Source organism: Juglans microcarpa x Juglans regia, chromosome 7S (genome assembly GCF_004785595.1).
Source record: "Juglans microcarpa x Juglans regia isolate MS1-56 chromosome 7S, Jm3101_v1.0, whole genome shotgun sequence".
Taxonomy (NCBI): Eukaryota; Viridiplantae; Streptophyta; class Magnoliopsida; order Fagales; family Juglandaceae; genus Juglans; species Juglans microcarpa x Juglans regia.
In genome coordinates this window covers 14,551,753-14,565,276 of record NC_054607.1, presented here as the reverse complement: position 1 = coordinate 14,565,276, position 13,524 = coordinate 14,551,753, and the positions used below count along the sequence as shown (strand labels likewise).

The window sequence follows — 13,524 nt, the reverse complement described above, 5'->3', positions numbered from 1 at the left end:
TGGTCATTTAAACCGCAGCAGAATAAGTAAAGGTTAAGTGCAATTTGTACCAAAGTTTAAACAGTAAATAAATTCATTTGATAAACACCCAAATATCCATGTCACTTCATATCCCAAAATAATATACATACCCAAATGCTTGTTCTCTAAATCAAATACTGCAAACCAAAATAGTTGATCACTGAACCAAGTAATACAAGTCCAAAGGGACGACAAAGTTTCTATTAATGGAGACATGTCTCAGTGTCTATTGCTTGGACAAGATTGGTCTTTTTTTCGACAGGTATCTCTCTTAGATCTACCTATGCATCAAAATCTACAGTTTCAATAAACAAAACCATAGGTAAATTAAACAACTATGACACGACTGCTAATGAGAGATAATATATGTAATAATGTAATGCACAATTTCATATAAAAAGAACCGTGAACACGTGTATTGTGCATGACGAAGAATCACCCTCTGGGATTTACCTCTGTGCAAAATTCAAGTGGATTAGGTCATTCAGTTCATATTTAATCTTTATTTGAGAACCATTAGTAAAAAATAATTTTTCAATAGATTTTTCATAATATTTACTAAAAATTATACCCTCTTGGATATAATTTATATAAGCTCCTGAATCAATCAATGCAACTTGGAATTCACATTCATGGAAAACAATAATCTTTACTTTGAAAAACCATTTTAAAAGAATGCAGCAATCAATTACATATACTTTATTAGTATTAGAAAGAGATTCTTGATGACTGGGACCAACACCATCATCTTGCTTTGTAGTATCAGAAACATTGTGTCCGATATTTCTAATTGGTTGTACGTAGTACAGCCAATGCTAAGACTAGTTTCTCTTCCATTTTGGCTACCCCACATGATTCATCTGCAAATGACAATGTTAAATCCCATCAACCTCTTCAATCTTCCAATCTTGAAAAAAAATCTGCTTCAATGACTAATTATGTCCAAAAGCAATATTGTCAAAAGTTGTTTTATATTTGTGACAACTCGGACTTAGCCAAGTCCTCGTCTATCTTTTAGTCATCACTAATTTTAATCTTTGGGCCAAGCAAAGAGGAAGAGTACACTTAGGACCATGGGTCTTATATTTGTTCTTAGTGCATTGGGCATTCAAGCCCACAAAAAGGCCCAAGATGCCCATATATAGGTTTTTCAGCTACCAGAAGGGATTAGGGTTTAAAACCCTAGTTGGGATCTAGGGTTGAGAAAGAAGGTGTCTGTAACATACTAGTCATGGATTTAGGGTATATAGGTAAATCTTCTAGTTATATTTTTTCCTATTATTATTATTATTATAATCTTATCAGATTTTATATTTATTTATTTTAATAATTACTATTATAATTTTGTTGAATTTACTAGAGTTTTTATTTTATTATTATTTCTAATAATTATTACTAGATTTTATCAGATTTTAGAGTTTTGGTTGAATTTAAGTTTTGTTCTTCCTATTCTCACCCATAAGCTTCATCCCTATCTTTCGAATTTGTAATCCTAACCTCATACTTATTCTCATCCCTTAATTGGTAAATCCGAGTCCTAATAGGAGACCAACTCACATCAGAAAAATCCTACCATATATCCTCCCTATTGTCTATAAAATTCCATAAAAAATCTCTGTTTTTAAACACACGAAAATACGAGGAAACTCACTTGTGCCTTTTATACTCTATCTAGCAGCCACCGCAGCTTCCATCCCAGCAACCAGCAGCCACCGCAGCAGACCACCCTCTCCTCGGCCACAGAAACTGCCAACCTCCACCAACCTGTCGCACCCACTCCATTCCAGAAACTGATCGCGTCACCACCCTTCTCTCTCCCTCTCTCGGCGTCGCACCACTCTGCCAGAAGACCCAGTCAGGCCGCCTTGACTCCCAGCCGCCAGAACCACCACATCGTGCAGCCTCTTCGTTCTCGGTGAGACCATCACTCTTCCCATCCCTCGCAATTCCTCTGTTTGTTTGGCCCGAATGTTTTGTTTTCCATTAGAATCCTTAAGTTCATGATGGGTCGTGGGCCTTAAAGCCCATCCAGCTGAAAGCCCTGGTTCCTAGTGGACTTCTTCACGCAGGCCTCAAGCTTTCTTTTTATGAAAGGGGCTAAATTTTTTGTAAATTGGTTTATGTTTTTAAATGGGCTTGGACTCTTGTGGGATTGATTATTGCAATTGAATTGTGCTTACGAAAATGTTTAAGGAATTTAAAATGTGTTTTGAAGTATATTATGGAGCCTATTATTTTAATTTAATATTCCTTTATTTTTTTAGTCGGATGTTAATAAAATTATTATATTATACTTTAAAAAGAAATTAAGGAATAAGTTATGAGTGTTGAATAATATTATGATTGAGTCTACTTTTATTTATCAAATGTTTCCACCAATTATTTTGGATTCATATATATAGTTAAATTATATTTGAAAGATTAGATATCATATTTCAGTAGTAAAAGTTTTTAAATTATTTTGAACGCTTTATTAAACGAGATTCTACTGTCTACTTTAATAGATATTGATATATTTATGCTATTAAAGTTGTAAATTGTAATAAAGAAACATGTTAAGAATATTTAAATGATATTATTATTTCTTGTTTAATTATATTAATTATAGGAAATGAAACCTATTTTAAGAATTGAAGTTTTTATGACTTATTTTTAATATAATTGATTATATCTCAAGTATTATACTAAGTTATATTTTGAAAGTAATAATATGCTATTAACATTGTAAATCATTTAAGATATCAGTATTCATTGATTTTTGTGATAAACAGAATATTTATTTGATTATGTTCTACGATGTGAATTTAATTTAGTAGGATATTAGTACTTATTGTTTCCAGACAGATTTAGTAATAGTTATTATTGCGTATAGGTGACGAGTTACGAAGTGATATTCAAGAAGAAGCGTAGTGAGTTAAGTAATTTGATCACAAATTAAGATCATCATAGTTCAGCTTATATATAAGTATTATTCAAGCCAGTTCATTTCCAGCCATTATTTATGCACCACTCATGTCATATGCAAACATGTCATCCAGCATAACATACGATTATGTCATTCCGCATCATATTTAAATTCAGAAATTATAATTATGTATATAATATGTCATGCATCTCATGTATATAAGACACATAAGCTATCTTAAGTTCAAGTGCAAGATAAGATAAGATCAGTTAATTAGATGGTCATTTAGATACATGGTACCAATGCAGTTCAGTTTCAAAGTGGATGTGCAAGCCACGAGCTCAAGCGTGGTCTACCATAGCATGCCAGAATACTATCAGTGGCTCCCCTCGCAGCCGCTGGACGTGGGGCCGGTGCACAACCTCGCACACAGGGTTAAGTGTATTGGCCAGTCAGATAAATCAGTTAAATTAGTCAGATCAGTCAGTTAATTCAGTTAAATCAGTCATGCATAATATAAGCATCAGTATGAACAGTCATGAATTTAAACTCTCAGCATGAAAACTTTTATAAAAGCCTTATGTTTATTATGTTTACGTTGTGACGGATTTCCTGCTGAGTCTTCGACTCATTTTTGTTTGTCTTAATGTTTTTAACCACTCAAGTGAGGATGATGAATACGAGCAGGCATGCCAGGATTAGAAGGAGCAGTTAATTTTAGTTTCAAACTTTCTAAAATAAAATTTGTTTTTATGACATGAATTTATTCAGTTTATTCATTTAATGCTTTTTTGGAAGGGAAGACATTTTATTAGACATTTTTCTACAAAATAAATTTCTAATTTCATTTATGAAATATGAGATCCCTTACCGGGTTTATTTTATGAAAAATACGTGACAGTCCTAACTTACGGAAATGGGGTTTTACAGTGTCATATGGTGGGGGAAGACCTTTTAGTTTCCCTAGAAGATCATCATTTGAAAACCTAGGGAAGTGGCACCTCGATTAGCATATACATGACATTTGGCCAACATGCACCTAAAGTTCTACAGAATATGACATATTGGGAGAAGAGAGAACGCTTAGCCACACGTAGGGCACCCATTCTCACTAACCACATGCCACGTGTCACATGCACAACTCACCTCTAGGTTACTTTGTATCCAGACGTAAAAGTGGGAAAGGGGAGTAAGAGAAATTAGGGTTTCGGTAAACCCAAAGGATCCACACGCCTCCCATAGAATTTTGGTAGGTTCCAAGAAGAAGGTGCAATGTTATGAGAAAGGGAAGGGATGCATGGGAACACTACAAATCAGAGGCACAAGTCTCCAAGAGACTTCTAGGGCTTTGGCCATAGGGTTTGCATGCCAACCAAAGATAAGCCAACCACTCATTTGACACTTGTCACGCATGGAGGGAAAGCATGAGAATTTTCAAAAGAGATGCATGGGGAAGAGGAATAGACGCATGGGGAAAAGGAAGAGATGCATAGGGAAGGCACATGCCTACACATTTGTCAAAATTCTGGAAGAATCTTTGTGAGAGGAAGAGAAAAAGGTGGGCGGCTAGGGCAAAACTCACACGCCACTTGCCACATGACAAGCATGCATATGCCTAAGAGGACCTGGTCTAAAATTAGGGTTTCATCAAAAGACAATTATGCCCCAGAGGTTCAATGAACCTGAACCACATAGTGAAACACGCCCTAAGGGCATTTAGGGTTTCAGTTTTTTTAAAGCAAGATAACAAACCACTTGTCACTCATGTGTAAGGGTCACTTGGACTTCCCAAAGAAAAATAATCATGAAGAAGAAGGGGAAGGGGTTTCAGTCAAGCCAAAAGGACTTGTGACACTTGGCATTAATGCATCCAAACCTTTGAGATTCTCTATGTCATAGGAATGAGGCTAGCATGGGAACTTGGGAAACTATATAAAGGGGAGTTTAAGGGCCAATGCCTAAGGGGCACACCAAGGGGTCACTCTGTCACATTTCATTTTTAGATCACTTGTTCTCTCTCTCTCTCTCTCTCTCTCTTTCCAACCCTATACGTCAGCTTACCTCCCAATTTTCTCACCTTTTCTCACCAACCAAACACTATATACGTCTTACCCATCTCCACCCAATCAACCCCACGAGTGAAGGGAGGAAGCCGAGAGTCCATCTAAGGATGAGGATTTGCAGAATTGTAAGAGATTTTTATTGGAGGCATGAATTCTCATGGAAGGTGGAGACGTGCATGGCTTAGAGTTTGAGAAGGCAGTTGGTAAAACAGTTTGAACGTGGAGATTACTTGTAGAATTGTATCCCTGTTGGCGACTTACATGACTTAGAGTTATAGAGAATCGACAATGGGCCTAACAGGTTTGGGTTCATTTCATGGGCCAAAAATCCAGAAATTTTAATTGAGTTTCTAAGAAATCAGCTCATTAATTTCCTCTAAAAATTTCAACTAACCTTAACGACTTAAAAATAAAATTTTGGGCCGTTCAGCTTAACTAAATCCTAATAAATAATAACTCATATCTTATCCAATATGGCTCATAAAATCCAATAACTTCAAGAATCTTAATAGCTTGTGGGCTATTTCAATACGACCCATTTAACTTATTTTAGGCTCATTAAATTTTTTTTCCCCTATTGCATCTCTAATAATATTGAGTCTGTGGTCGTTATACCGTCAGGCAAAAATATGTTTTGAAACAATATTTTCAACATTTTTTCTAATACATATTTAACATTTTTGCAATCAATACATAATAGAGATTTTTTATTTAACAAATAACTTTAAAATTTAGAAATACATAGTATTATAGATAATAATTTCTTTCTTAATAGTATTATAGTTAATTTGTGCACTATTCCACAATCTAGAATGGAAGTGAACAATTAGTTCATATGAACTTGGTGAAATAATTTGTTTATGTTGGAGTCATAAATTTCAATAATTTTGAAAAAAATTAACAATAGGAATACCAAAACAAGGTAGAGTTTTGACATGAGTTTTAATATGCTTAACAAGAGAAGTATGAATATCTAATCAGAGAGGTGGATTGAATTGCAACCCCTAAAATAGTGGGTTATAGTGTTTCCTGAGATTTTTGTAAGACTCAGCAACATAATTTAATAAACTAAGAAATCTTTGTAGGTGGGTTTTATCAGTGATGGCATCATGGAGTTTATCGGCAAATTGGATGGATCTATCGATAGGACGAATTTCTCCTTCATAAATATAATAACCAAGGAAACAAATATTGGTTTGGAAAATTTTAATTTTCTTATCAGAGACAACAAGACCATTTCTTTTTATGATTTCCAGATATGAATACAAATGTTTTCAGTGTTTATCAATAGATTTGGAGTATATAACGACATCATTAATATAAACAATGGTAAAATAACTAAATATTGAAAATATAATTCATGATTTTATTTTGGAATTCACTAGGCACATTTTTAAGATCAAAGGGCATAACACTCCACTCATAATGTCCAAAGGAAGTGTTAAAAGTAGTTTTGTACCTATCACTCTCACTAAAATCGATTTACCAAAAACCAGATTTCATATCAAACTTAGAAAAAACTGAAGCGTTACTAAGTTTGTGGATCAAGTCATTCTTATTGGAAAATGGATACCTAATCCATTCTAGCACCTTATTCAGAGGTTTGTAATTAATAACTAGGCGATGAGTCTCTCTCTCAGTCTCAACATATTTCTAAACATAGAAAGAAGTACAAGACCATGGTGACTTACTATGCCTAATAATCTATTTAGCAAGCAAGTAATGGATTTCATTTTCGCAAAACTCTAAAGTCTCACTATTCATTTGAATATGTTTGACTTTTATAAGAATATTCTTTTCAGAAAAATCTCTAGCATAATGAAAATTAACAATATGTTTCTTCCTATGCCAGAAAACATTAGGAAGATCAGAACAAACGTCATCAACAAGTTTTTTTTTTTTTTTAATTAAAAGTATCAATTTCTTACTATAACAATTTATCACATAATTGTTCATCAAATTTTTGTGTTTAATTTCCTACTTTAAGAAATTCAATGTTTAGTCTTAGTAGAGATCAAAGCTTTCTACCTAAAAGGGTGAGTAGTAATGCCATCATGTTCAGTAAGAAAATGATATAAAGAAGATATAAAAGACATACCATGAATCACCTTAGCAGTCATATTTTTAACAAGAATAAAATAAATTTTAAAGCAGATATTATCTTGGCAAACTCGAGCATTATTCAGTTCATATTTAATCTTCATTTGAGAACCATTAGTAGAAAATAATTTTTTAGTGGATTTTTCATATTATTTACTAGGAATTATACTCTCTTGATACAATTCATACCAATGTTTACTTTCAAATTTATGGCAAACAACAATCTTTATTTTGAAAAATCATTTTAAAGGAATTATGTGATCAATTAAACATACTTTAGCAGTATTAGAAAGAGGTTCTTGATGGTTGGCCAGCACATCATCTTGCTCATTAGTATAAAAAAACATTGTGTTGATCAAATTGTTTTTTAGTTTTCAAAAGTAATAACTCTTGTTTAAGTTATTAGTTCTGATATTGTTCAACTCACTCTTGAGTACAAAAATTTCTTTTTTAATGAAAAAAATCTCATGTTGGAGATCATTAACAAAAATTTCTTTGGATTTTTGCTTATTGAAACTTTCCAAAGCTTCATCAAGGCTAATTTTGGGTATAACAGTTTCCTCAAGGTGCTCTTTCATCATGGTTTCTTGAGCTTTTGGAGATATTCTTCTTTAAGTTCAAGATAGGTAATTTGGCTAATTAAAGTAATCAAAAGATTTTCTTGTTCTTCACCCTTGGTGAGAACATTAATGGTTTTGCAGTAAGAATTTTTACAATCTAACGTAATATTAGGAGAATCAGACTCTTCAGTAGCAAAGTAAAAGTCGGAATCACTTGTACCAAATTCATCGATACCAGATAATTCAAAAGATCTAAATTCCAAAATATGAATCAATTCATCCCTAGCATTGTTATAAATGTTTGGCCGATTTATCCTCGTTTTCATCCTGCCAGGTTTTCTAGTACAATCTTTACTGAAATGGACGGTTGGGATGAAGAGTGAGATGAGATATTTTTCTACATACCAAATCAAGGGGTAGGATTAAAAGAAGATTACACTTACTAATTTGTAGAATAATAATACTAAGGGTAAATTTGTAACATCCTAAACACAAGTATACCCTTCCCTCAAATTTTCTAAGTCTCATTTAAACAAGAAAAACATGCTCATTTTAAAAATCATAGTGATGAAGATCCTTATGTTACAATAAATAAAAGGATTTGATTTAAAAAATAATAATTTTAATAACATAAGATTTTTCCCTAGTAGGACTCAGGTATTACAAGTAGGCAATCAAAGAGATGTTCATGAGAAGTTCACTTAGACTTTCACCATGTGAGGCAGCTTGAACCCTATATATACACCCCCAAATATGTTTTGCATGATGATTAGATTGATTAAAAGACTGAGAATTGTCTCAAATATTACTCATGACTTTTTTTATTTAATATAATTAATTTATTTTGTATTATGGGATTTTTTTGTAATTGGTTTATAAACTATTTTTTAAATGGTTAACAGCTATCCTAACACTATAAGAGAGGGAGTGTTAGAAAAATACTCGTCATAGTTGAGATTTCAAGAGAACATTGTAAACTATTTTTACTAGAAAAAATAAATTAAAAGTTCTTGGAAAAGTGTTGGATGATTAAAAGTCTCACTAGTTTTAATATTTTGAAAAAAAAATGAAAAAATATATTATATTGAATTTGGTAGAAAGAATGAAAATTGTTTTGGGTAAAAAGTTGTGTTCCGTTAAAGTAAAATTGAAAAGTTATTTGGATATTTATTATGAAAAAAATATGTTTCATATTGGATTTGGTGAAATTTGTTTCGGATACCACAGTCAAATTTACCTAAGAAACTTGTCGATAATAACCAGTTCCCAACACTTGGTCGACAAAATAGTAAAATAGGCTAAGCCGAACATCTAAAAAAACTGCAAATATCTGAAAACACTCCGCAGAAACAGGAGAGCTTAAAACCAAAAGGCATTTTTTCGGTGGAACCCAAACAACACTGATCAGATTTACCATGAATATAATGGAAACATTGAAGAAACAATATTATGCATCGCCTATACGAATTTGCTGACTACATCTATTATATCTACCAGAGAGGAAGGTAATAATTAATAAACAACATCAAAACAGAACAAGATATTGGCATGCATCGAAAAAGAAAATAGGCCTAACCATGTAGAACTTCCACCGCAACAATTTGCGTTAGAGGAACATAGGCTCATATCAACTTTAAACCAAGGCACCACTATACCCTAGCCGCATCTCCTTCCTCCCAATATGAAGCAAAATGCATTTCTTTTCATAAGTGAAATAAATGGCATACCCTTCCCATACACAAATATTCTCTCGATATCATTAGTTAAGTTTATTTATTTTTATTAGAATTGGATGTCCGAAAACAAAATCTCGACTAATCCTAGGGTTGCACAATCTCGACAAAGAGTTTTCCGTAAATGTAACTCAGATAATTGAAAAAAAATTTCCCCCAGTCATTGGTTGCATCCAAGGATTTGGATCTTAGACTTAGGGAGCATACCACCAAGACCAAGGCTCTTACCTATTGAGCCAATCCATAAGTGATTTAGGCCAAGAAGTTTGAGCACTTGAGTATGAGCTACCTCGTTCATGTTGTCAATGATGGTTTTCCCTGCCTTTTCTGAGTTATCAAGCTCTGCAGGAGCTAAATCACTTCATTCAACTCAAAAGCTGGATAATCGGTGAGCAAAAGACGCTTCATCCGACATTAGTACTATGGACACACACGTTTAATTCCCCCTCCTCACACTCCCTACCCTACATGGGAAATTATATCTTTTGATAGGTAAGAAAAAGGTTATTTGATTGTGACGAAATTATTATTTAGCACGATACCCGCACATAACTAATTTCCATATAGCCATAAGCAACTAGATTATTTCCTTGTGCATCCTCAAGGAAATATATTTTTTATAAGTGTGCATCCAGAGGTAATGAATTACATACTACAAGCAATCTCACTCTTTAACACAAAGAACAGCTACAACTAACATATGACGAGCTAAGAAATTAATGCAAGACATAGTTTTAAAAGATTTAATTTGCAGAAAGCCTTGAGACACAAATTCATCTCGTATGCCATGAGACCTGTTTGCACACGGATAAATACACTGCCAACTGCAGCACCATAAACATACATTCACTATTTATTTGTGATACTTTGAAATAGAGAAGAATGTAAAACTATAATTTGATAAACTTGTAGCAAAGCAGCCAATGGAATACAACAGAGCCACTTCTGAGGTACAATTAAGAGAACCATATTTAGAATCCAAAGATATGACAATATAATAAGAGCTCCTTAAACCATTAATTGTCGACCATAATGGAATCAAATACCTAAATGAGTGGAAGGGCAGTGGTGCCAGAAGCGAACAGTTATTGTTACTGCTGCTATGCCTTCAGCTTGCTGCTCACCCCACGCTTGTTGTTCCAAACACCACCCCTATCACCATTAATTGGGTTCTTCTTGGCTGCAACTGAACATTGATCAGTCTGACCTTTACCGTCCATCTCTATTCGGAGCTTACGCCGCCTTATCCTATTCTCTAACCGTATTCCTCTTAAAGCAAGAATCCTCTTCTCGATTTCCAAAGCTTGTGAAAAGTTCCAAATCCTAACAACACCTTCCTCCCCTCCACACACAATTCGATCAACACCAATGTCAACTGCAAACAGATTGCTTCCATACCCATGTAACATCCTCTGTGGGGGCTCCACGCTATTCTTGTCCACATGCTTACCCCTTGAAATACGCTTGCTTGAAGCACTATTTTTAGTTCTTAACAGCTTTCTTACATCAATTAGTGACATCTTTCCATCACTAGAAGCTGAAACAAGCCACGGAAACTCAAATGCAAGGGAATGCACAGGACCTGAGTGTGAAATCCATGTAGCAACCTGAAAAACAGTAGTCTCAGCGCAGTGAGTTGTAATCTCAAACATGTGTATCGTACCATCTTCTCCTCCAGTGAAAAGAAAATTTCCGGTGTGACTTCGTGCCAGAGAGTAAGTATTACCAATATGAGCATTATGAATACTGGTCATCAAAATCCCACTACTGGAATCCCAAACATATACATCTGAACCTGATGCAGAAGCAATTGTAGTATCATGAGGAACAAGTCCCCATACCCAATCACTATGCCTCAAAACCTTTAAGCACTTCAACGAAAAACGGTCCCACACACGAACAGTCATGTCCCATGATCCACTATACATCCTTGTAAGATCCAAAGAAAGAGAAGTTATGGGTCCCTCATGTTCCCATAGTCGGAACTCTGAGCTCTGGCTTTGAGAACCCTTAAGGTCAAACAAGTGTTGAAGCTGCTCCACTGCCTTCCAACCATGGATAAATCCATCGGTACCACCAGCAACTAAAAGTTTTGTATCTGCGGCAACTGCTCGGATCGTGCAACCCAGTGGTCGTGAGGATGCTATGGACAAACCTTCTTCCATGTTCCACATCCGAACCACTGTGTCATAGCCTGACGTGAAAATGAGCTTTGCAGAAGCCAGAAGGAACACAGTGCGAACTGCTTCAGTGTGACCATACAAAACATCTGTGGTATAACGTCCCATAAAAGTCTTACTCCTAAACTCCCTCTCCACAAATAGATCCTTCCATGACTTCTCATCTGAATTCCCCAAACCCAGAGGTGGTGTTGGAAGTCCCCATCTCTCACAATAGAATTCCTTCCAAGCATGGTGGTTGGCCGCATGCTTATAAAGAGTTGCGGAGACACATGACACGATACCAAGTTCTTTCGGATCAAGGCAGTTAAGAATCTCAGAAATCAGTGCCGGAGGAAGATCAGTAATTGACCGACAAAAAGTGGGCAAAACATCATTAGCCAAAAACTGTTTTGAAACAGCAGAGGTTATAATGCTTTTCCTGGAATGAAATTCCGATAAAGGCTCAGAAAGTGAAACCTTTTCTTTGTCAGGCTTGGAATCAAATTCGCTACTCAGAAGTGAAGTTTTTTCGGTTTTGGGTATGGAAGTGAACTGATTAGATCCAGTGTGATTTGCACAAGGATTTTGAACACAATCTACCAGCTTCTTAGAAACCTCAGGACCGTCTCGGCATTCAAATGCCATAAAACAAAAATCTGACTCCTAAATTTGAATTCAAGAGTTGAAAACTCAATCCCCAAAGGCAAAAACTCCCAACAACTTAAAACCTACAAAGGAATTTTTCACCTAGAAATCTTAATCTGAAGAAAAAATGGAGGAAAACCTAAAAGCCTAACAACAAATCAATGAGTGGCTAGAAAAGAAACCCTAGCAGTCAACCCTAGATATTCCGAACAATTGAACTTGAGAAGCGAGAAGATTGAGAACAAAATACAAGAAGAATCAGAAACAGGTAACGGGAAATAGCTTGCAAAATAATAAATTCAAAGAAGTTAATTGAGAACTAAAATGTGATCGACCAAAGACCCAGGAGAGCTAATAAGAGACGAAACTGTTCGACAAGTAAATAAACTAAATTACAATGTCAATTAGGACGATATGAGTTTCAAAGGTACCTCAGAGATGGATGAATCAGAAAGTCAAATTTTGCGTTGGGAATCTTTTAGCGATCAGGGTAATGCAAAAAATAAAGAGGAAACTGTAGTATTCGGGAAGAAAGTCCCCGGTCCAAGTGGGTGGGTTATGGAGATATTTCTATCACCGTTTAAGATTGGGGGGCCGAAGAACACACAGATCGCATGAAGAACGAATAGAATGCAATAGAGCCCAGAAAGAAGTGAAATGCACGGAGGCCCAAGAAGTAATAACAGGAAGTGAAGGTGAGTGGGCCTTACAAAAAGTCTTATATGTTATATACAGTTATAGACTATATAAAAATTAGGTAATTTATTTTTTTAAAAAGTAAGATTTATTATTAAAAAAATTAATTTTTATTATATAAATAAATTTTATATTTACTTATTTTTTTTAAAAAAAATACCACACTTATACATTCTGACTACAGATATCAATCTCTAGTAAGCAAAAGATTCTTGACTCTCACCAGTTAATAGTGGTGTGGCTCTACATATTTCGAATTTAAAAGTGCAAGTTATGATGAAGTTTTTGAATTAGAAGTGAATAGAATATATTCGAATATTAAATACTAAAATCTTATTTAAAACCTCTCTTATTTTTAGATGTTAAATCACTAATCAAATTTTTAGGCGATAAGTAATTTGGTAATTGGAGAAGTTAGCTTCAGAACTTCTTTGAAAAAAAAAAAAAAAAAAACCTAGTATGTCAATATCAAAGCTTCTCTTAAGCCTGTATTTGAATGTTGAACTGAGTTAGGTTGAATTGAAATGATAAAATATTATTAGAATATTATTTTTTAATAATATTATTATTATTTTAAGATTTAAAAAAATTGAATTATTTATTATATTTTATATTGAAATTTAAAAAAATTATAATAAT

At 34.2% G+C, this 13,524-nt stretch overlaps 1 protein-coding gene across 1 annotated transcript; it reads right to left on the bottom strand.

The window, feature by feature from the left end:
• Positions 1–10,207: 10,207 nt before the first annotated feature.
• Positions 10,208–12,817, bottom strand: LOC121240282 (F-box/WD-40 repeat-containing protein At5g21040). Its single transcript, XM_041137671.1, has one exon. It carries the CDS (start codon positions 12,187–12,189, stop codon positions 10,483–10,485), a length of 1,707 nt encoding a protein of 568 aa, XP_040993605.1. The 5' UTR covers positions 12,190–12,817; the 3' UTR covers positions 10,208–10,482.
• Positions 12,818–13,524: the final 707 nt, after the last annotated feature.